This window comes from Cynocephalus volans, chromosome 3 (assembly GCF_027409185.1).
Source record: "Cynocephalus volans isolate mCynVol1 chromosome 3, mCynVol1.pri, whole genome shotgun sequence".
NCBI classification, from domain to species: domain Eukaryota; kingdom Metazoa; phylum Chordata; class Mammalia; order Dermoptera; family Cynocephalidae; genus Cynocephalus; species Cynocephalus volans.
The window spans coordinates 44,655,324-44,679,355 of NC_084462.1; the positions used below are offsets into that span (position 1 = coordinate 44,655,324).

General features: G+C 46.2%; 1 protein-coding gene across 3 annotated transcripts in view; it reads left to right on the forward strand.

Moving 5' to 3' along the window:
* Positions 1–1,626: 1,626 nt before the first annotated feature.
* The window catches only part of IGF1R (insulin like growth factor 1 receptor), a 274,989-nt gene continuing 252,583 nt past the window's right edge, over positions 1,627–24,032 (forward strand). For all 3 annotated transcript variants that reach the window (XM_063092295.1, XM_063092297.1, XM_063092296.1), the window contains exon 1: positions 1,627–2,341. In XM_063092295.1, the coding sequence (XP_062948365.1) occupies positions 2,248–2,341 (94 nt within the window). In that variant the 5' untranslated portion in view covers positions 1,627–2,247. The remainder of the gene's footprint in view (positions 2,342–24,032) is intronic.

A 24,032-nucleotide genomic window follows, 5' to 3' on the forward strand; every position in this document is an offset into this window, starting at 1 on the left:
GCCCGGGAGGACCCGAGGCAGGTGCGGGTGGGTTTCCGCAGTGGCCACTGATTTCGGGTGCGTGCGGCGTGCTCTCAGGTCGGGACTAGAGCCAGGAGACACATTCGGGCCGGGCCCCTGGCCCCCTACACCCTCCTCGGGGGCCCCTCGGACACGCCCCCCGAGCCGCGGGGCCCCTCAGCCCCGCACAGTGCACGCATCCCGGCCGCTCCCCGCAGCCGCCCACGTGGTGGAGCCCTAAGCCGCGCCAGGCCGCAGGGAGCGCTCGGGGCCCGCGGCGGGTCGGGGAGGCCCGGCCAGCGGGACCCAGCCGAGCCGGCCCCCAGCTCGGGCCCCCACATTTCCTTCCCCAGAGGAAGGGAGACGATACTACGCGGGGCCATCCCTTCCCGGCACCCGCCGCGCCCTCTGGCGGCCGCCGCGAGGACGCGCCACGGGCACGCGGGGCCGCCTGTCTGGACCCCCCTTCCGGGGCTTGGGAACAGGGGCGGGCGGCGGGCTCTCTCCCCTCGCGCCCCTGGGCCGAGCCACCCGGGCCGCGCCCTTCCCCCTCAGCTCCCCGCCAGTCCCGGAACTCCGAGCTACCCGAACGTGACGCCGCAGGCGCCCCAGCCTTGTGTGAAAGTGCCCAGCGTAGTAGCCTGGGGGGGGGGGTCCCCTTTTTCCCAGGTGTGCCCCTCCCGACACGTTCGGGCTTTCCAACACTCTGCGAAAAAATGCCGCATGCACGCACTTATTTATTTTGCAACAGCTGCAAGAAACAATGAAGCTTTTCAAGAACCGGGGAAACGCGCTTCCAGCCGCGCTGTTGTTGTTTTCAATGAACCTCTCCGGGCCCCGCACTCCCCGCCCCCTCCCCTCCTAGCCTGAATCCGGCCTCCCAGCCGCCAAGCCCGGGCCGGCGCCGGGGGCATTGTTTTTGGAGTCCTGCGGGAGGGGAGGGCGCGTGCGGGGTGGCCGGCGCAGTGCGGGTGGGGGCGGGAGCGGGTGGGCGTGCGCGCGCTTGTGCCGGCGCGGGCGGGGGGGTGGGGGCGGTGCCTCGCAGCCTCGCGCCCCACGCCCAGGCTCCGCTCCGCACGTCCCGGGGATCCCTGGCTCCGGCTCTTGGCGCGCGCCGGCCTGGGCCGGGCCCTCGGCGCGCCGCGGCTGCGGCTGTGGCCGCTCGGGTGAGCGCGCGGGCGGGTGTGCGCGGCCCCGGGAGCGCGCGCGAGTCCCTAGTGTGTGGTAGCGGCGGCGGCGGCGGCAGCGGCGCGGCGAGGCTGAGGCTCTTGTTTACCAGCATTAACTCCGCTGAGCGGAAAAAAAAAAAAAAAAAAGGAAAAAACCCGAGGAGCAGCTAGCGCACCAGGCGAACTCGAGAGGCGAGCGAGCGAGACCGACGCCGCCAGCGAGCCTGCCCCAGGCGCGCCCGCGGCCGGCGCTCGCAGACCCTCGGCTCCGCTCCCCGGACCCCCCCCTCTGCTCCCTCCACGCCCCTCCCGCGTTGGGGGCGCTCCACGGCGCGCCGCGCGCCTCGGCTTTGACCTTCAGCGAGCCGAAGCCCCCGCGCGCAGAGCCGGCGGCGGCGGCGGCAGCGGCGGGTGGGGGCCGGCGCGGGGCGGGCGGCGCGGCGGGAGTGCTGAGCGCGGCGCGGCCGGCCCGCCGCTTTGTGTGTGTCCTGGATTTGGGAAGGAGCTCGCGGCGGCGGCGCTGCTGAGGGAGGCGGCGGCGGCGAGCGGAGCCCGGAGGAGGAGGAGGGGGAGTCGCTCATTCATTTTTACTTCGCATTTCTGCCCCTCGCTGGCCTCGCCTGCGACCCGGACTTCGGGGCAGTCCTGAGAACTGCGTCGCGCCCTCCCGCCGCAGAGGCTCGGGCGTCGGGCAGCCTCCGTCTAGGTCTGGGGTCGGGCTTGTTTTTCTTCGTTGAGACGGACTTAGGCTTTGCCCCCTTTCTTTGCAGTTTTTCTCCCCTCCTGCCTCTCCCGGTTTGAAAATGGAGGCTGACGACGCCGACAGCCCGCCCCAGCGCGCCTCGGGTTCCCGACTCCGCCGAGCCCTGGGCCGCGGCTGCCGGCGCTGAGAGGCCGGCCTGCGCTGCCGCCCGCCCCGTCCGCCGGACCCCCGGGCCGCCGCCGCCTTCAGCGTATTGTTTCCTTCGCCCTTGCTTTTGGAGGGGGAGCGAAGACTGAGTTTGAGACTTTTTTCTCTTCCTTTCCTTTTTTAAAAATTTTTTCTTTTGAGAAGGGAATTTCGTCCTAAATAAGAGGAATGAAGTCCGGTTCCGGAGGAGGGTCCCCGACCTCGCTGTGGGGGCTCCTGTTTCTCTCCGCCGCGCTCTTGCTCTGGCCGACGAGTGGAGAAAGTGAGTGTTTGCCCGCCGCCCGCGGCCACTGCGGGAACTTTTCTTCCGAGGGGCTGCGCCCTGTTTGCGAAACCCGAGTTGCCCCGTCGCAGCTGTCGGGCCTCCGGGGTCGGGAGCGGCGGGGCGGGGCGCGGAGGGGCTCAGGCGAAGGCCGGAGCGGGCCCGGGCCCCAGTTCGTTTGGAGCCCGAGGGGCCCCCGCAGCGCATCCTCGCGCGGGAAGGGCCTCGGGGAGTTTCTCTTTCGCTGTCCCAAGAGCCCTGTCCCGCCGCCTGAGGGGTGGGCAGCGCTCACTCCCGGGCATCCCGGTGGCCGGGCTAGACGCGGGGACTCGGTAGGGAAGTTGGTACCAGGGCGGGCCCCGCAACCCCAGTCTACCAACCCCCTCACCTCGCCCCTCCCCGGCGCTCGGGCTGGTCCGCGCACAGGCTGACCCCCGCGCGGCGCGCAGGCATTGATGACGGCACCTGTGGCCGCGCCGCGTGTTCGCTGCTGGGGCAGACTTGGTGGCGGGGAGCTGCCCGGCCCACCGGGTGCACGTTGCCCTCGAGGGGGATGTACCCGGCAGAGAGACCCCGAAACCGCAAGATACGTTTCTGAACTTGCCGGCGCGTCCTCCCGTCGCTCTGTGTGCTTTACCACTCGGGTCCCTGGCCTTCCCTGTCATTTTGGTTCACTCCGCGTCGGGATACCTGCCCCCAGTATCCCGGGCTGCTCCGTGCGGGTGGGGGGACCGTTCCCGGCACAGCCCCTAGGGAAGTGCAAGGTCGGGGATCTTCAGCCTGGCTCTTCTGGGGATCGCGACTGCCCCCAATTCAGAAGGTTCTGGGACCGTCTCCCAGTTTCTGTCCAGCTCGTGGACGCCTCTTCTCCTCCTTTGGGGGGAGGGCGTGCTGTAGCGGGGGGAGCGTCCGAGTGTGCGTTAGTGGTGCACGGTCGGAGCCGACATGCCTTTCCACACACGTGCTCAACGCGGTGTGTAGCTGCCGCCACACGGCCGCTCGGGGACATCTAGACGCCAGGTCCTGGCGAGAGGTGTCGTGCGCTGTCGTTTAAGGATCGCCAGGATCTGTTTGGTTTTGCGAGAGCGCAGCCCTGGCCTTGGTTTTGTTGAGCCAGAGCTGTGCTGCACTCCCTCCGCCCGCCCCGCACTCCCTTTGTACATAGTTAACAAGCAGTGTCGCTCCACAGTCGCCGTCGCTTGCAATCTGATAGCTTTTGTTTTGGTGGCGTCGGGTAGGGGTAGGTGGGGAAGCGCGGGGACGCAGGGAGTGAGAGCTCCTCACGGTGTGCGAAGGCAGGAGAAGGAGGGGGTTTTATTCTCAAAAAATTAAAGCGTGGCTTACTGGTACATTGGAGGTGGTGGGGTAATCTGAACACGATTAAAAGTTTAAATGCAGTCGTAGAACGGGCTGGGAGCGGTGAGGGCGTGTTTAGTGAGTAATGTTTGTCGAGGGTATGCAGGTGGTGACGGTTAACTTTGAAAAATCACGATTGAACCTTGAAGTGTGAGGGGGAGTAACAGGAGGCAGCGGGGGCTGTGTGGCCCCATTACAGGGGCGATTCAGAAAGGCTGTTTCTGTAAGCAAATCCTCCATAAACGTCTTGCAAGAAATGAGTCCGTTATGGAGTAAGAACAGATCTTAATAGAATTAGCGCGTTTACTGAATAGAGTAAGACGCAGACTGGGGCCGGACCTTCCACGAATCTGGGTTCTTCTGCTCTTTGTTTTCTAAACTTCCAGCACACTGGATTGGGCGAAGGGCTTCCGGCTCTCTTCTGCTAAGGCATTTAGGTGGTGTTTGGGGGACAGAGGGGGATTTCTAGTCTTTAAAAACTAAATATAGTTTAGGAGGCACCGGAGTTCTAATCCATTTTATTATGGCATGTTATTGAATTATGTAGTTTCTTTAGTTTTATTACTTAATGTTAGTAAAGTTCGGAAGTTCAGAATAGCAGTGATGGCCTTGCTTCTTCATGTCGGGCATTTTAAAATAGGATGTCTTGCTGAGAGCGTTCTTCATGAAGAATATTCTTTGTGAAAGGCCGTTCTCTTCTTGAGAACACAGACAGGAAGGGAAGGGGTATTTTAATGTATGTTTTTAATCCCGTGATGCCAGAGCTTTTCCCAAGGATCCCTTTTAAAATGGTTAGTTCCTTAAAAAACCTGATGGATAGCCAGAGGGCACCCCAAATCCTGATTATGGTTTGCTGAAGTCCTGATTAGGTACCTGTCCCTCCCTCCATCTCTGAAGTTTTGAAGATTAAATGATAATGCATATGAATATGCGTTCAATTTTTAGTTGGAAGAGTGCTGGGCCACTTTCACAGAAATAAGTTACTGAGTCCTGTCAGAGATGAGTGTTCTTTCCACTGTTGTCTAGTGTGTGATAAAGATTCAGGTATTGTTGGTTCACTTGCAGGTATTTCACTGGCATTCAGAATTAAGTCTTTCCTCTTTGAATGTTACAGCAGTAGGGAGAATGTTTTGTCTTAAAACATTTTTTGAAGCAGATGCAGTCATATGCATTTGTTTTTTATCACTGTAATGTGAATAGAGCATCTAAGTAAGGGAGGTTTGGAAGTTAAGGGGTGATGGCTGTTTTCTTTTTTAGAATCAGTGTGCACTTTATTGTGGCCACCTCCTTAAAAGGTTTCAGTTATCTTTCTGCCCCAGGCCCAGTCACATCCTATTGTCAGAAAAATGTAGGTGTGCGAAATGTTAGTATTTAAAGTTAGTGGTTTATTACCATAAGGAGAATCAAGAATGAGAACTTTTGTCAGCACCACGCTCAGCCAGTCAGTGAGCAAACCAGCCATCCCTATATGGGATCCGAACCCGTGGCCTTGGTGTTATCAGCACCGCACTCTACCGAGTGAGCCACGGGCTGGCCAAGAATGAGAACTTTTGAAAGAACCTAAATAGCAAATTATAGTTTAGACTCTTTAGAAGGAAATAGCAAGTAAACTATATTTTGTAGAGGGGTTGGGTGTGGGTCAGGATTTGAAGTTTAAAAAGTCAAATGTTTTATTTGTCAAAAGGCTTAGAAAAGTCTAACTCAAAGAAATATGCTAAGGTTTGAATAGATGAACCTTCAAAACATTGCAAAAAGTGAAAGAAGTGATTCCATTTATATGAAATGCCCAGAATAAGCAAATCCATAGAGACAGAAAGTAGATTAGTGGTTGCCAGGGGCTGGGGGAGGATAGAATGGGGAGTGACTGTTAATGGGTACAGGGTTTCTTTTTGGGGTGATGAAAATGTTCTAAAATTAGTTTGTGGTAATGGTTGTACAACTCTTAATATACTAAAAACCATTGAAATGTATGCTTTAAATCAGCGACTCTTACAGTATGTGAATTATATCTCAAACTTTTTTAAAAAAAATGTGAGCGTGCTAAGATTGAAAAGAATGCATTTTTGCTACCTTGGGCATAAAATTAGATTAAAGTTTTTTTCATTTATAAGTTTTTTGGATCCATGAATTCCAGCAATAGAACAAACTGATATTTAAAGCTGTAGCAACAGGGATTCAGTGCCATAAGAGACAAGGACAAGCAGGAAAAAAAGAATCTTATTTCTGCATAGCTCAAGTTAAGGATTGAGGGGTTGGATTAAAAAAGAACACAAATGCTAGTGAAAGTCAGATTTTTGAAGATAAAATCTTCCACTGAATTTGGAATGATGTTGGTCTTTTCAAGATAAAGTTAGAGGTTAGGAGCTGAGTCTGAATGGCTGTTTGTATTTCCAATCTTATCGTGTATGTTTTCCAACAAAGAAATAATGTGCTGTTTTAATATGGTAAAGAATTTCCAGTCTCTTTTTTGATATGCTGTATTAACCACAAGTGGTTATAAAGAGGAAGGATGAACTGTTCATTTTAATGTGGTGTTTTTTTCTTTGTTGCTTATTTCTGCAGTAGCTCCAGAATCTGAGCAGAAGGAATCTTTGTAGGAAACAGCAGTTGTTTCAGGCACATAGTGATTTTTATAAAAAAAATTAAAATTTCCTACAGAACAAAAGATTTTAAAATATGGCAAAGGTATTTTTGTTTTTAAGCGATTGCACCTTTATCCAAATTTACCTTGGCCTTTCAATAGGAAAAGATCTGGAGATTAGTTGTTTACATATTTGATTTTGTTCTTTGTCTAACGCAGAGTTTACTAGTAAAAATGTTTCCTGCCCTTCCTATTGTTGCAAGATATGGGCAGTAATGAAAACTATCATTTTCACTTGTTGCTTTAGTTTTGCCAAGGGGATCCCTCAAGGGAAGGTTGTTTCCTTTTTAATCTGGTTTTATTTTTTTGTAAGAATGCTCTATAGGAAGCAACTGAATCCACCTAGCACTTATTGAGCACCTACTGTGTGAAAGCTGACCTTGTGTTAGGCAGTGCATGATCCTGCAGAGAAAGAGAACTTTGCTTTTGTCTTTAGGGCATCTTATATCCTCTTGCATGAAATGAAGTTATTTGAAAATTCAGATTTTTCCTTAGACTCAGCATAGGATGCAGTTTTCAAATAGACAGCTGGCACATTTTAAAGACCCTTTAAAAACATTTCTGTTGACTTAAGACATGAAGTAAACCAGTGTTATTATTCTTCTGAAAGCCTGTGCTTCACCTTTTTGCCTTATTAATACTTTCCCTCTTATTGAAACATCCATGTAGGCCATGACATACCGGCGATGTTTTCCCATCTCAGCTGGCAGCACTGCCAGTCTTTATAAGACTTGTTATTAGTTATGACAATTGTGATTGAAAATGTGCAGTGTTGTAGTTGCCTTTTGCCAAACCTTTAGGAGTCACAGGTGTTTGTGTGAATGTTGGATGGCATGTTTTGAGTTGTAAGAAAGATGGGACTTATTTCAGACATTTTCTGGATTTGCACCTTTCTGAAAATCACTAGGAAACATTAATAATTTCAGGGCTTTTTATAGCTTAAAAATAACTTGTTTTTGAAAGTGTGAGGGGGTAAGAATGAGATTGAAGAGGCAATTAAATCCTGAAAGTTTTTTGGTTTTTTTTCCTAATTGTAAAGCATACTAGACATGTTTCTCTCTGGGTTGTGATTTTCTTCGATTTGTTTTCAAAACTCATTTAAAAATCAACCCTAGTTCATAGAAGAGGTATTTGTGCCCGCAGGCCAGCTTGCTTTGAACTGCTTTTCTTAGCCAACTTATGACAGGTGCTATCTGAGTCCAAGAGATGAACTCTTCTCAATTGTACTAAATATATAATAGTTGCACACATGGAAAGGATATAGTTTCCTGATTTCTCTGTCTGCGATGTTCTGAAAGCAAATTCTGAACACTCTAAAGACAAAGAATGATGCATTTTGAGCCCTCCCAGAAAATGGTATTTTCTTTAGATTAGCAAGAGGAAGTTTTCCAGTTATTTGTAAAGATGTTATTGGCTTAAACTAAGCTGGGGGTGGGGAACGGTCCCAATGTTTGTGGACATTGAGATCTGTTGACATTTAGGGAGCATAACTGATTTCCAGTATTTGGAAAGATTAAAACTTTGAAATATGTACACATCCCTCACCTCTTCACCTCCACCTTCAAGGATCTGTACAAGAATGGATTCGTTCTGAGGAAAGGGCAATTGTTTGGTGTATAAAATGGCTAGTAAACACAGGATCTTTAAAGACAATGTAGGTTGTTATCTCAGCAGATGCATATTCCCTTGGCATGGTGAAGCTTGTTTCTTTTGTTAAGTTGCTTTGGTTTTATTTGGCTCAAAATATTAACATTATCTTTGATTTTGAGACTTGGACTTTTGAAGACTAAATCGTTTTCTATGAGTAAGTGGTCAGTTTTACTCATGTTTTAAAGTCCTAGATAATCGTTTTTGAAGATTTCCCTGTTTTTTTTGCTTATGCCGATTTCATTTATATCTTACTAAATTAACTTCAAAATATTAAGGAAACTATGTTTCAAGTGACATGACTAAAAAATACTAAGGAAAGATTGATATTTCTTTACTTGAATTGAGAAATAGTTGTTTTTTTCTCCCTCAGTATTTTTTTTTTCTTTTGGTGGCTGGCTGGTATGGGGATCTGAACCCTTGACCTTGGTGTTAAAACACAGCTCTCTAACCAAAAAATACATTTTTGAGTACTTATCGGGCTTAATTCTTCAGGTTTAAAAATACTTTCTGATACTACAAAATATCTTGCTATAAGTTTTTAAAAGTATGAATCAAGCTATAGCAATTACTGCTGTGTTTACTTTAAAGAAACAAACTTAGCAAGGCTTTAATTTTTTTTTTTTTTTCCATGTCCCGGACTACAAGGAGTTTTAAACTTACATGTTGCTATTGAGATTTTACTGGAACACAAAAGAGAAAATGGTGCGGGATGAGTGTTGCTGTTGTTTATGAGTGGAAAAAGTAGGCGGGGATGCAGGGACTGCCTTTGTTCTCATATTTATCCTCAGCTTGGTTAGTGTTGGTGATGGCTTAGTTTATCAGTTGTTGGGGGATGTGTCCATGGAGCTCACTAACTTCGTCCCGCCTATGATTGCTGAAGGTCTTGAAGCTTACACTTTATTTGGAATAGCTGGGTGGTAGCCACATAAGGAAAATGTGCACGTATGTGAATGGTGCCATCTCCTCCTGCAGAGGTAGCTGTGCCTGTCTTAAAATGCTCACGTTGTAATAGTCTGAAAGACTTTTTAAAATTTCTGTTTTGAAGAAAGTAGTCTATTACTAGTCCAGAAAGTTCTTGGGAGGGAGGAGTTTGAAACTTTATTCTTTTATCTCACTCCTCCCTCTCTTAGCCCCCTTATTTAATACAGGCCTCTACTTCAGTAAGTTACATAATATAATAAGAATGCCATTTGTTCAAAATTGTGTGTGTATCTCCAGCCCTCCATCCAAATTCTGACAGTTTGAAGTAATGTACATTGTTGTTGCTGTTTTACATACTTTTCTTTGACCACTTTCTAACATGACTTTCTTTAAACTGGGTTTGGAATTATTTGTCAATTTAAAAAGCTTACTGTTTTTAAAATTACTCTTTACATGGGAGAACAAATATATTTTGATGTTCTTAAAGCATATGTCTTGTAGAGCAGAACTTTAAAATTTATCTGAGACTTTTTGAATGCTTACTTTCAGCTTGTTCTCTAATGTAAAATATTGTCAGTGGTTTGTCTCTATAAAATTAATTATTGGGAATACATGTTTGACTAGGTCAATGAGACATCAACAGTTGGAGTCAGGTAGATTTTAGTTCGTAGCACTTGAAGGAACAGAAGTTTGATGATGATTAGGGAGAGATGAATTGGTGTATAACAGTTTTTCAGTTTTCCCCAAATGTGAAGTCTCTTTGTGAACTTTGATAACTTCCTGGAAAAACTGGGAAGCATGGAGAAAAATTCCAGGTCAAAGCCTGTGATCCAGTTCAGTGCATCAGCTTGCAAAGAGTTTTCTGTGTCATTAGCTGTTAATTATACTTAGATCGTAAAATCCTCATCAGTTGTGTGTGTATTTATCCGTGTCTTCTTGTATTTATCTTCTCCACCTAATTTCCCTGTGTCTCATTGTACTGGGATAATACACAAATTCACAGACTCAGGACTTGAAAGAGAAGCACAGATTGCTATGAAAACAAATGAACATGGAGAGAGACCAGCGGCAGAGGAAAATCTGCTGTGCAGCTTCCCTTAGTTCTGTCTGATTTCTGTGGATAATGAATTCACAGCATATGTTAGGTCACATGTATACTTTAATCATAGGAAATTCTTTTGTTGAAGTAACCTTTCTTGGTTGGGTAAAATATTTGGGATTTTCTTTCCAACATGTACCTTGATAAGATTTTCAACAACAAAGGTTGGCTTAGGATGGAATTGTTAGTTAAATTTCAGTTCTGTAGTCCGTCCTTTTCTGGGGAGACTGTTTAATTGAATGTTTCCTTTGTTACCTCACTGAGTGACTTGAAATAGCTCAGATTTTGGCTTTTCCCTGGTCCAGTCCAGACCTGCATCAACTCCTCTGAACCAGATCTGACTTCTGTGCTATCCCCTTGGTTTGATGTACTTGCTGGCCCCAAAATCTCAGAATGTGCCTTCTGTGGTGCTGCATCGCGGTCTGAGAATCAAGTGTCAGGTCTCTCATATTGGGCTGTAATAGGTCCTTAATAAGACTTTGCTGTAGGGATCCAGCCTTAATTCCCAGTACTCTGCAACACCTGTGCTTCAGCTTGATGATAAGTAAGCCATGCTATTCCTGTCTCCAAGTTTTTGCTCTTGCTGTTTCCATGGCCTGGAATGTTTTTCGTCTTTATTACTCTGCTACTTTCCCCAGTTCTCCAATACTGAATAGTGGGAGGTGCTACTCAAGAGCAGAGGAAGGCCACCTGGTTCTTGTTTCTGTTTAGCTGTGAATTGGTTCTTTGGTCCTGAAAAAGTTATTTAACCTTTCTGAGTCTCAGCAGAAATTGGGGGTCTCAGAAGCTTCTCTTTTTCTCACCAAACAACAAAATAAAAACATTTTGGGGGGAAATTTGATTTTTAAAAAAATTTCTTAGAATCTCTAAGTTTCAGGTAGATTTGTAAAATAGGAACAAGACTGTAACTGTCTAAACGCATGATGCTAAGTCAGTTGGTTCCTTTCCCCCAAATACCTTTCTATGGCTTTAATAGGTCCGAGATGCCATCCTTTAATTTCTGACTCAGATTCCTTCTCTTTAATGAAGCCTTTTTTGATTTCCCTAACTTCTGTAAATCTGACTTTCCCCTCACTTCTTTTGAGTTCATAACCACTACTGTGCTTGTTGACAGTCTTGTTGCTTGACTGTGTCATATTATAAGAACAGTGGAGGCAAAGTGGCTGGTGTGATTCTCAGCTTCCCAAGTGCTAAGATCCCAGGCAAATTATTTAATCTTCCTGTGTCTCAGTTTCCTCATCTGTGAAACTATAATTTTACTAGAACCTACTTTATACATTTACTCATAAAAATTAAATGAATTAATACACACATCAAGTGCATAGAACAGAGCCTGGTACACATTAAGCCCTCACATTTTGCTGCTGCTGCTCTTATGGATGTGACACACTTGAACAGTTCTTTGGATAGTGCCAGAAATATAGGACACACTTGATATTTGAATGCCCTTGTAATTTAAATGTATAGAGTCTGTCACATAGTAGGTGCTCAATAAATGTTTATTCTATAATAAAACTTTATTTTGCTGCGGTGCTTAAGAAGATGGGGTTTTGGTTGTTAAATACAGCTGTCTGATTTTACCTTTTTTTTTTTCGGTAGACAGTGGCCAGCCCCTGCAGTTCACCTTCCATTTCAGAGATCTGTTCTTTCTCCCTCAATCCTTTCGTTTGTCAGTTTTTGCCAGTGCTTGAGAGGTGTCCAATGTTCACTTTGCCCATCTCACCAATGCATACCCGCCATCTAGTGGCCAGAAATGAAATTCAGCGTCTTTGGTAACTGAATTAACAGTGCCCAAGGATGAAGATAGTGACCCTGCCCCCAACACCCTCAGATTTTGCTTTCTGGCTTGGTTCCTGGGAACTGATGGCAAGAACGTGTGGATACTGCAGGCTTCCATAGAAACCACTGGGCTGCAGTTTTATTTTTTTATTTTTTATTTTTATTTTTTTTAAAAAGATGACTGGTAAGGGGATCTTAACCCTTGACTTGGTGTTGTCAGTACCACGCTCTTCCAAGTGAGCTGACCGGCCATGCCTATATAGGGATCTGAACCCATGGCCTTGGTGTTATCAGCACCACAGTCTGCCAAGTGAGCCATGGGCTGGCTCTTGGGCTGCAGGTTTAGGTTAAGGTTACTCTACTGTGTCAGTGAGCTAGTGTGAGAGAATTAGGGTCTTCTTGAATGATGCAAACAAGAATACTACAGCTCGTTGGCATAGTTGTTATGCCTAGTATGTCTTTTATAATTAGGGTTTTAGGATATTTTTACAGGACTTTCACAAATGAAAAGTTCTAAAATATTTGTTTTGAGGTTAAAGATTAAAAAACAAAAACAGCACTGATTCATTTTGAAAAACACAGCATGGTTTACCTTCCATTGCTCAATTTAAATATGTAGTAACACTTTAATTATCATTCTTATATGTGCTCCCTTGGGCTATTCTATGTAGTTAAGATGCTCACCAGCCAGAAATCCTAATGGGGAATAATTAATAAATACTTCCATTACTGGTGTTAAGTCCCACATAGGCTGTATTTTGTTAGATAATTTTCTGTATTTGGTTTCATATTTAGTTGATATATTCAGAACCCACTTTCTCACTACCTTGGTGAGACTACACATAGTGTATAGGTGTTTCTTCAGTGTTACATGTCAGAAGCTTTAGATCACTTTCCCCGTGATTGCCCTTAGTTATTTTTAATTTGGAAACCATTTATTTGGCTAGAGCTTCAGCCTGTCTTCTCAGACATTCTGAACAGCTCCTTCAGCTGTTTTGGATGTAAGCTGTACTCAGTCATCTTTGCCTTGGCGAGTGGAAGCCCCTTTGCTTGGAATAACTATAACCAATTTGCCCTCTGGCACAACTCCTTTGAGAATTAGCTACAATTTCACTCTCTGGTGGCCTTGATTCTGCTTGTGGGATGGCTACTCTGACTTCGTGCTCCGATGGTACTCTTTCTGTGCCTCTGTTAGGGCATCTTCTCTATATTGTTTTCCCCCTCTGTTAGGGTGGGGAACGGTACCTTAGTCATCTTTGAATCCCTAGGACATGGCTCAGCTCCTAGCACATAGGAGGAGCTCAAGCAATAGAAGACTTTTTAAAGGGCTTACCTCCCCCCACCCCCACTCACTTGGAAGCACTCTTTATGTACGACAAATTTCTTTTAATCCAGTAATTGTAGCTCTGCGAGCTGAAACATTTTATCACACAGTTACTGCTACATGGAACTTGAAAGCAATAAAATCATCTTTAAAATCATTGTTTCATTAGGCTTTTTGCACCTTGAGGTGAATAAAAAGATTAAACTCCTGGAAAGGTCATTTGTGAGTCTAGCCTTATCTCAAGATCACCTCACCCCTATGAAGGAGACCTCCTTCCATAAGTTCCCCATAGATAAGATTTAATGCATAATTCATCAGCACTGATTTGTGTTTCTACTGTGCTGTAAACTACGGTGGAGCTGGGCATCTGATTGAAGGTAGACATCCTCAGGCTGGGCTCTGTTGTGTCATTGTCTCCTGAGTGGCCTGTTGCAGAGGGCCAGGGTGGAACCTCAGGGGGCCGGGTGGGTAACACCACCTCTGGAGCTGCTGACCACTCAAGCCTCTTTCTCCTGAATGACCAGGTGGGCCTGGGTCATTTCCCAGGCGCTTAGAACCTTCAGATCCTAAGACATGAGGCAGAGAGAGATGGAGATCTTAAGAAGTTTTGGTGGGAACCAGCAGAACCATTGTGAGCAGAATTTTACTTCTGTTTCTTGCATTGTTTTCTTGGTGAGGACAGTCGACTTTTGCCTTGAATCCTGGCAGGCAAAGTAGCCAGGTCTTAAAGTTTCTCATCACTTAAGTGTCCCCCACTCCTCCACTATTTCGGGTGCCAGTTAAGGCCTTTGACAGTCTCACCGTGGAGACTTCTCCCTGCTCTCAGCTCCAACACAAGAAACTTTACTTGTCTAGGATGGTGTAAAGAGGACTCCTGAACTTAATAATTAACACCTAGAAAATTATCATTAAAGGCTTGGTACTCCTGAGGAGACTTGTGACGGGGGATTTTTTTTTTTTTTGCAGAAAGTGTAAATATAATCATTTGAACCTGGTATGTTAATTTCAAGTGCAGCTTGTAAAAAAGCATCTTGTAAAAATCACCATGTGAGTGTTGAACTGGGTGGATTTGAACTCCCCTGGACAAGCCAGTGCAGCCTTGCCTGGCTTTCATCTGCTCTCCTCCATGGGGTTTGCATATGCACGGTGCTTCCCTTTGAAGCCATGTCCCCTTACTGTTCGCTGTCTCCTCTCTCAGATGCAAGGAGGTGTATTGGAAAGGGAGCTGTGGGCCTTAGTATCTCCATCTGTGATTTAGGACTATAATAATAGTCTCTCAGGGATGCTGTAAGGATTAGCAGTAATGTAACTAAGCTCCCCAGCAGAAGTGGCACTATTTCCCTAGATAGAAAGCATCCTCCCCACATGTCCTGGTGGGCCCTCTATGGGGCTCCAGTCCTGGCATTGCCGCCACTCAAAGGATGGGTGTTGCCATATCTACAGTGAGGGTTTGAGCCCAGGATCTCCCAGTCCCAGGTCAGCCTTTGGAACCACAAACAATGTTGCAGGTGCCAGAAGAGAAGTTGTCTTTAACTAGGCTGGCTCTGATTCAAAGTTTTGTCCCCCACCTGAGGAGGGTGGGTGGAAGTGAGTGGCGGGGAGGGTATGAAGCCGGTTTTGGTGTCAAGACGGTCTCTGTTCCATGGATAGCATATGAAATATGTGTGTGTTTGTTTTTCTCCTCAGGAAGCTTACTGTCTAGCTGGGAAAATTCAAATACTGGTGCTCAGTAACAGGCAGTATGTGTTCAGTGCTCAATTATGAGATGCTGACTCAAGGTTCAGAGAAGTGTGTGGGCTGGAGCGGGTGGGGTCGTCGAGCTGCTGAAGAGCTTGAGTGGCATTAGGGAGGATTTCTGACTAGTGCGCCTGCAGCATTTGACTGTGAAGGCCCCAGGGGGACAGCGCCCAGGAGGGGCGGGACGTGTGGTATGCAGGTGGCAGCATGCACACAGGGAGTGGAGGGTGGGCATGGGGTGGGGGAAGGAACTTGGCTGATGGGTGGAGCATGGGGAGCCTTGAAACCTTTGGAATGGTGCAGACCTGGTGAGAAGGGGGTTCTAGGACGGGATGGGGAGGGCAGAGATAGACACCCCAGTGTGGACCAGAAACGGCATAGAACAGTAGTGGGGTCAGGGAGGGATGCACCATGTGTAGACCTGAGACTGGGGAAGAAGGAACTGAGTGGACACTTTCCTGACGAAGGAGGGGTGAAGCCTGCAGTGTGAGGGGCTGGGCTGCTGGAGTAGGTAGTCGGGGTGCTGTGTAGAGGGAGGTCCCAGGGGATGGAAAGGCAGGACCTGTGTGGTCCCTGGTTGGCTGGAGGAGTGGTGGCAACAGCACAGTGAGCCTGGCAGCTTCACAGAATGAGAACTCAAGGAGCATGCCTCAGTGAGGCCATTCATATGGCAAAATCCTTTTCAGACTGGGATTTAGGTTTTTGTGTTTTTTTTTGTTTTTTTTTTTGAGCTGCACTTGAAGAGTGGAGGAACTCTTACCTACTTTTGTTAGGGGCATCACAGGTACCTAATAAGGTCCAGGGCCAGGGTTAAAACCCATGGGGAGTAAACAGTCATCCAAATTTACTCCTCTCCTCTAAAAAGAAAAGTGAAACCTTTTCAGGTGTGTGCTCTTGCCTTTCACTTGCTGGGGCACTGCCTTCTAACTTTCAAAGGGAATCCAGGCTAGAAATGACCCTTGTTTCCTTCTGAGCTGTGTCAGGCAGCCTGAAGCTGGCCCTGGGCTGGGCCAGTACAGTGGCCTCTGGCTCCCTGTGGCTGGGATGGGGGCTGGGGTAGGGGGCAGGCCCTGCTACCCTGCAGAGCTGGCCAGCCTGGCAGGGCTATTTCCAGTGCTCACCGCACAAGTGGAGAGGAATGATTTGTTCATTGTTGGGGATGCCAACTTTGCGTCCAGGTCTGGGCTTTGCTACTGCTGCTTTTTAACTTGTATTGATTTATGTTTTTAAATTGACTGGACACATTGTAGTTCTTGATGAGAAGCAATTGCGAGTCCTTAGCCCAGGCTTAGTGCTACTAGCATGGTGCTGTCTGTTTTGCAACTGTAACTGTTTGTTTTCAGTGACACATAATATTAAAAAACAGGATAATACAAGAGGCTTCCTGGGAGGGTGATATCATTTGGCCTGTGGGCTTTTGTATTACTTTCTTGCTATCAGAATAGTGAATTCTGAATTTTAAATCATTTTTCACCTGTTCCAGCAAGCAGAGCTTAAGTATCTCAGGCAGTCTCTTGTTTTTTCCCAGTTGGAAAGTAGGCCTTCTACCTTGTTCCATAAGGCTTTCTCCCCAATCTTGTTTAATGGTCCTGATCCCCGTTTTAGGTTAGAATTAGAGCTCAGAGCCAGATTTAGGAGACTGTCCATGGGTGTGCTTGGGGCACGTTGTTTATGCACTCTGCTCCACTTTCCTCATCTATAAAGTGGAAGATGATAATGGTGCACATCTAAGAGGATCGTTACAAGTACTTTGTGAGTGAGTGCATATAAATCCCTTAGAACTCAGTGCCTGTCATAAACACTAGGAGTTAGCTGATGTTAAGGATGGAGGAAATACACATTAGAAGGTATTTACTTCCTTAAAAGAAAAAAAAAATAGTAGTCTCCTGGGGGTGTATTGATTCTGATGTTTGCTCTTAGCTACATTTGATGTTACTGACTGTTGAGTTAAGATACTGGTTCATTTTCCATGGGGAGAGTTTCACAAGTGCTCTGTTGGGGATAGAAATACACCTCCCTCCCTTCCTTCCTCCTGCTGTCCCTCCTGATACTGCTGCTACCTCGAGAAAAGGGGTGAAGCATGCTCCTCTTCCAGGAGATGATTTTCAGTGCCCTCTTAAGAAGGCTGATGGGTCAGGGTCCCTCACATATTAGTGTGAACCTTGTACGTCCTTTGCCCATTCATTCTTTTCCTTCTTGAAGGATAGGTAGGTAATTGGAGGTCATGTGGCCTTATGGGGAAAAGCCAGGTCAAGTGTAGGGGGGTGGGGGCGGGAATTATGTTCCCAGCCAAAGTTTAGGATGCAAGATTGGAAAAGTGTGGATCTATGTATCCAGAAAACTAATTAGGATATTCTAAATTGAGAGTGGAAAAAACTTAGAAGCTGTGCCCCTTGTAGATTGAGGGCTGCTTTCAGGGATGAACGTCCTCAGAGATTGGGGCTCTGGGGCTGATAGAAAAGGAGAAGTCTTCAGCTGGGGTGAGAAGCCAGTCCCAGATTAGTAAATGTTTTGCAGGAGAGCCTTCTCCAGGACAACGAGGGGTAGCTGCCCTCTTACTCTGCTCCCTTGGGTTGTACAGGGTCTCTGTTTCCCTGGGACCAGAATTCAGATTTAGTCCTGCTTAAGCAACTCATTTGGTGGGCTTGGGTGGTCTTGCTAGGGGGCCATGGCCTATGGTGGTGTTTCCAAGAGAAATGTGTTTTGAGCCCAGACCAGTTACTCAACCAGTTTAACAGTTCATAGTAAGTAATGGTGCTGTTTACTTTTTGTGATAAGAGGTCTTTTAGGAACAGGGGTTAATTCGTTTGGTTTAAAATTTATTCTTTGAGGCCAGTAAGCACGCTAAAAGATGCTGAGCATCAGTAGTCATTGGTGAAATGCAAGTCAAGCCCACGATTGATATCACTTCACACCCATTAGTGTGGCTTTTGCTAAAAAAACAGACAATAACAAGTGTTATTGTCTCCACATCCCCAGGATGTGGAGAAATTGGAGCCTTCGTATGTTGCTGGTGGGAATGTAAACGGTGCAGTCACTGTGGAAAATGCTTTGGCCTCAAAAAATGAAACGTACAATTGCTGTATGATCCAGCAGTTCCACGTCTGGGTATATGTTCAAAAGAAGTGAAAGCAAGGACTGGAACAGATATTTGTACACCCATGTTCATGGCAGCACGCAATGATTTGTAATAGCCAAAAGGTAGAAGCAACCCAAATGTCCATCCATGGATAGTTGGATAAACAAATGTGTTATATCCATTCAGTGGAATATTATTCAGCCTTAAAAAGGAAGGAAATTCTGACACATGCTGTAACAGGGATGAACCTTGAGGATATTATGCCTAGTGAAATAAGCCATTCACAAAAAGACAAATTCTGCATGATTCCATTTATATGAGGTTCTAGAGTCATCTTAAACAGAGTCAGAAAGTAGAGTGGTGGTTGCTAGGGACTGAGGGAGTTGTTTAATGGGTACCGAGTTTCAGTTTGGAAAGATGAAAAAGTTCTGGAGATGAATGGTGGTTATGGTTGTACAGCAATGTGAATGTACTTAATGCTGCAGAACTATACACTTAAATGGTTAAAGTGTTAAATTTTATGTTGTATATATTTTACCACAATTTTTAAAAAAATGCCTTGTTTCTTGATTGACTCAGCTGTGTGTACTGTGTGGGAGTGGGGGAGACAAATTTGAGAAGACTAGTCCCTGACCATGGAGGCCACACCAGAGGGGCAAGTGCCTGTTGAGGGTGTTGTAGGTGCCATGGGATCAGAGTGGAGGGAAGTGTAAGGTCAAGGTGGCCTCAGGGAAAGAAACACAGATTTGAGCTGAGTCACACAGGATGGGTCTGTTTTCCATAATGAGAGAATATCGCAAATAATGTCCTTTCAAGGAAAGCAAGTCTGGAGTTAAACTCTCATGCCATTGTAGTCACAAATGAAATTTATTGCTAATCAGCCATGTGACGTGTAATTGCTTTTTCATTTTCTTATTTTTCCAGAAGAGAGATTTCTTTCAATGTTTGGTTCCCTCACAGATTATCCTGGAAGTTTTTCATTTGTCTTGACAGTTCAATTTTTTTATTGCAAACTGACTCCCCTGTTCACATAGAGAGCCCTGAAGGAAAGGGATTGACCTCTGCAGGCAAGAATATGGGCATCTTCAAAGGCGAAAAGGGCTGGAGCCTTTGCTTTTCAGATGAGGAAACTGAGGCTTCGAGAGATGTGTCGCATGAAGTCACAGGACATGTGCTCCATCTTGAAGGCCAGGTCTGCCTGTTCACATTTCCAACAGATACTCTCCGGGTCCAGTTCTTTGTCCTTAGTTGTCACCCTCCAGTTTAACCAGGCGCCAGAGCTCAGGCCTGGACCTGCTGGATTCCAGATGGGACTGTGAGGTAACTGAGCCTGTCTGGCTGAGAGAGGAGCTTTCTCCACCTCGCCCAGATGAGCACTCTTCTTGGTCCAGGATCTATGGGAGGAAGCTTGCTGCCAGCAGCTGATCCATGTCTGGAAGTTTGGCTGGCATTTTCCCTGCGTCTCAGAAGCAATTCCCAAGTGACCACTCTTGTCTTCTCCTGGTCCTGCCACGACAGTTTTGGTTGCTTGTTTGTGTGCTTGTTTTTGCTTAGCCATCAGGCAGGAGGTATTGTCACATGACAGGAGGAATGTGCACCCCTTCCCTGGGTTTGGTGATTGTGCTCTTACAGGGCTGCATGGATGTCTTAGCCAGCTCGGGCTGCCATGACAAATTACCATACACTGGGTGGCTTAAACAACATATTTTATTTTTCACAGTTCTGGAGGCTGGAAGTCCAAGATCAAGGTGTCAAGCAATTCAGTTTCTGAGGAGGGCCCATTTCTTGGCTTGCAGATGGCAAATGTCTTCTCATTGTGTCCTCACGTGGCAGAGAGAGCAAGGGCTCTGGTCTCTTCCTTTTCATATAAGGGCACTGACCCCATCATGGGGACTCTACCTTCACATCCTTATCTACACTTGATTCCCCCCTCTAATGCCCCACCTTTTCATACCATCCATCCCACTGGGGATTGGGACTTCAGCATATGTATTTTGGGGGACACAGCCATGCAGTCCATAATGATGGAGTGATGAGCTGTAATAAGGATTCTCAAGACCAGGACTGTTTATATATAAGTTCTTGGCTAATTCTGAGAGTTGGTTGCAGACTGATTTTTAAAACTCTAAGCGAAATCCGGTACCACTGAATTTGTGTTTTCAGGATGGAGCTAAGCACATTTACCTTCCTAACCAAATGCTGGAGATGTATAGTTTGTCTTCTGAGCACCCCATTGCTTTTCCTGAAGTCAGTGCAGTTTGAGAGGAACTCAATTATTGAGAAAGTTCACATGACCCCATTTCAGGACAATTAAGTTGCTTCTTTTAAACTCTGCAAGAGCTACATAGAGGGAAATTATACTCCAGGAGAGCTTAACTTTTACTTTTTGAAAACTCAGATCTATATAAGTACATTCCTCCTCTCTCCCACCTTGATGGCCAGGCATCTATCAGATGCATGGAATTTGGTTAAAAGTAGCTCCTCTTGACCCCTCCCCAGGTCTATTTTGTAAAGCTGACACCAGCATCAGTGCGTGGGAAGGGGTTGCAATGGAAGACAGACAGCCCCTGCAGCCCACCTCAGGGCCCTTAGCGGTACTACTTTCCCAGCAAATCCAGAAGGCTGCGGGGGGTGGGGGGGTGGGTTTGATTGTTAATTGTTTATAAGCATTAACTGTTTATCAGTCATACTTGCTATTTTAAATCTGACCCTGCTATTATGTTGTTTTCTTTCTGTTCACAGCTGAGCTTTAAGCTGGGTAGAATTTCGTGGTGAGTCACTCCCATGACGGTAAAATCAGTATCGATCAAGCCTTCCTGTTAATCCTGCGAGCAGTTTATAGACAGATGAGACAGTCTGAAGGTTTCTGCCAGTTTGGATCCATGTGTGTTTGGGTTGGGCTTTCTGAGGACCCTGTTAGCCCCTTTTATCTGCTGATCTGAAACTTGCAAGGGTGTTTAACATGCTTTTCGGAACCTCTGCTGCCTGAAAATGCAGTGTGTTTAAATCAAGGGCACACAAGCCCTTGGGAGGTTTTCTGCTGCCTTTTGCTCCATGAACTCCACACCAACTACTTGTTTGGATTTTCAGTGAATGCGTGCAAATATTTGTGGGGGATTAGTGACCCTTTTCTTGATGCCCTGTGCTTTGAATTGAAGTCCAGTAGGGCATCTTTTTCTCCTGTTTGTTAGAAAGTTGCCCTGAGGGTTGAATGTACTGGCTGCTGAGATTGCTTTTGGACTGATGGACAGAGAAGGTTGAGGGTTAGACCTCTGCACAGAGTGTGATGGGAGCAGGACACTGAGCAGGGACGTTAGGGTCCTTCACTACTGGGCTCTGGGATTTCAGGCCACCAACTCTCATTAGGGCATTGGATGCTCACACCCACCTTTCCCAGTCCTCCAGGCAGCCTTGTCAGGCAGTTGTGGAAACTGAGAGGTGTCTGCCTGGGACTGTGCAGCCATCTCTGTGTCCAGCTTTGAGTCCTGAGCATGGCCCCAGAGGTTGGCTTGGAGGGTTTTCTCTTGGCTCTTGGCAGATGCCAGTCCTGCTCAGGGTGCCGATGAGAGCATGGGCTGAGAATGCCATTTGGACTCGCTACAGTGGGCAGCAGAGTGGGGGTGATTGGTGCTGCTGTTACTGCAGAGCAGAGGAGGCAGAGAGGCAGATCAGGGACCCTGGGGATGCTGAGCTGTGCTGGGTAGAGATAGTCAGGTTCGTAGGAGTTGAAGAGAGAGAGCAATTGAAGTGTCTGGATGTTCAGGGTCCTGCAGGAAGATTACATTAGGTGTGTAAAATGCAGCCCCTGCCTTAAAAAGAGCTTACATTATCCTTGAGAGGATAGGGTGTGCACAGTGGTGGGATAGGACAAGACACTTTAAGGAATGAGAATAGGATGGATAGAATGGGTAAGGGCCCTGGAAATTGAGGATGAGATCATTTTGCCCAGAAGGGGTCCCAGAGCCCTCATATAGGAGTTGCTTGGAGGATCAGAAGGATTTTATTAGGCTTGAGGATGGGCTTGGGGTCAGGACTTTAAGAATGTGGCATGGGGCTTGCAGCAAGGCTGGAGAGGAAGGTTTGTTTAGGTAGTAGTGGGGGATGAGGTTAGGGGCACATCGGGGTTTTTAGAGGCCAGGCTAAGGGATGTGGTTGGTGTTAGAGATAAAAACAGTCCATCAAAGAGTGGTTCTCTTATTTTTGCTAAGTTAAAGCAACATACTGGAGGCTACTGGTCTTTGTGAAATAACCCTGAGCCTTTTGGGGAGGTGGTAGTAAATGTCTAGTGGAGGAGATGGACAGAAGGCTGGTCCCAGGGGTACTGGGTGGCACCTCCCTCCTGTATCTGAGCAGGTCGTCAGTGTGCATTTGTACATTCCAGTTGTATTTGACTGCATTTGATTGTGGCAGATTCACTTATTAGGACACCAGAAAAAGGTGTCCCAAATTATTACAGCTGACGCAAGTAAGTAAAAATGACTTTATTTTCTTTTTTCCTTTGCTTTCCTCCCCAGATCAACATACATTTTTAAATCTGTCATCTAACATGACCTACTAATAGAGGTGATATGTTTGATTTCTGTAGAAGGTAATTGGGAATATTTTACAAGCTTCGGAATGGACCGTTGGGACTTTGGAATAGGAAGAAATTTCCGACTTAGTTGTTATTACCTTTTGGAAGGAGGATGATGGTGCCCTCTTTTCCTTTGATCATATAATAGACTTCCCTGTGCGGGCATTTGTTGGGTGTCTTGTGTTGGTGCAGATGCAGTCTTTGCAGAGTGAGTCCTGCACTGTTACTAGAGCTCCATTTGAAGCAGGTGAACTAAGATAAGAGGAGCATTCCCTGCAATCTGCAGGTCTGAAAGCATTTGTGCAGTTTTGTTACATAGGTCTTTGCATTTTTTTCAGACTTAGCAAAAATCTATCAGGTGTTAGTCTTTCCTGAAAACAAAAGTGACCATTGTTTTTAATCTACAGAATAGTGTTTGGAGATGGGAAATATTTAGGGTCCCAAGTCCATTTCAGGTTCAATGCTGGGGAGGAATGAGGAAACTGAAGCATGGGGCAGGCTCTGTAGAAACCATGAGCTCTCACCCCCTTCTCCTTAGCAGCCTTGTAAACAAAACCCCATTTGTAGAGAGCAAGTTCCAGCTGAGCTTTTAATTGTGGGGGCAAGGTTTGTGTGTTGGTGGGGGTGTGAAACCAGAGGCTGGGGGAGCTTGCTTACTGGTTATTTACTCTGGCCCTTCTCTCTCAAGTCTCAGCTCTTTTAAGATTCAGAAAATACTGCAAAATGCCTAAGATTTCTGAAATTCCTGGCCTTGAAGACTTGACTACATAAAAGAGCAAGGATTTCAGGCTGGCCATTTCAGAATCAGCCATTTCCCACTTCCTGATTCATAGCTTCCAGGATTTGTAATGCTTGTGGACTTTTTTTCTCTCTCATTTAAAAGCAGCCATTGAAAGAAAAAATAAATAGCAAAATCCGTATCCCAGAAGTTCTACTTCCTGTTGTTGTACTATTGAGCTCTGAAAAATAGCTTTGCAAGTTTAGGCTCTTGTTTGGGCTCTTTCAAAGGAATTCTTGAGATCTTTTTGTTTGGACAGGCTGTATGAAGGCAATAAGTTAAAAGAACTTCAGCTTGATCAGCAAAGGAGTGCAGAGACTAAAATTAAATTTTTTTTTAGCTTTATGGTGCCTATATGAATATAATCCAAGCAATAGTAGCCAGGGAACATGGGCATTTTCCACAGTGCCAATTGTTTTCCTTATTACGTTAATGTTTATTTTTAAACGACATGTTCGGGCACAAATTATATTTTGTGACTATAAAAGAGTTGGGAATATTTATGATTCCTGCAACAAGGGAGAAAGATCCAAGTAATCAAGAAAATGATGAAATGGCAGGCTTCATGTTTTCCCACTAGCCCTTTTCATTAAATGAAAGCATAGATGAGCGAAAGGGTCTAAAGCTCAGATGCTTCCGTGCTACACGTTTTGTTTCTCCTATTTGAAAGTTCTGGTGTCATTGGTGATGAAAGTCATAACATTTTGAGAAACAAAAACTTTTTCAGCTTTAAGGGATGATGATGTCTTAGCCA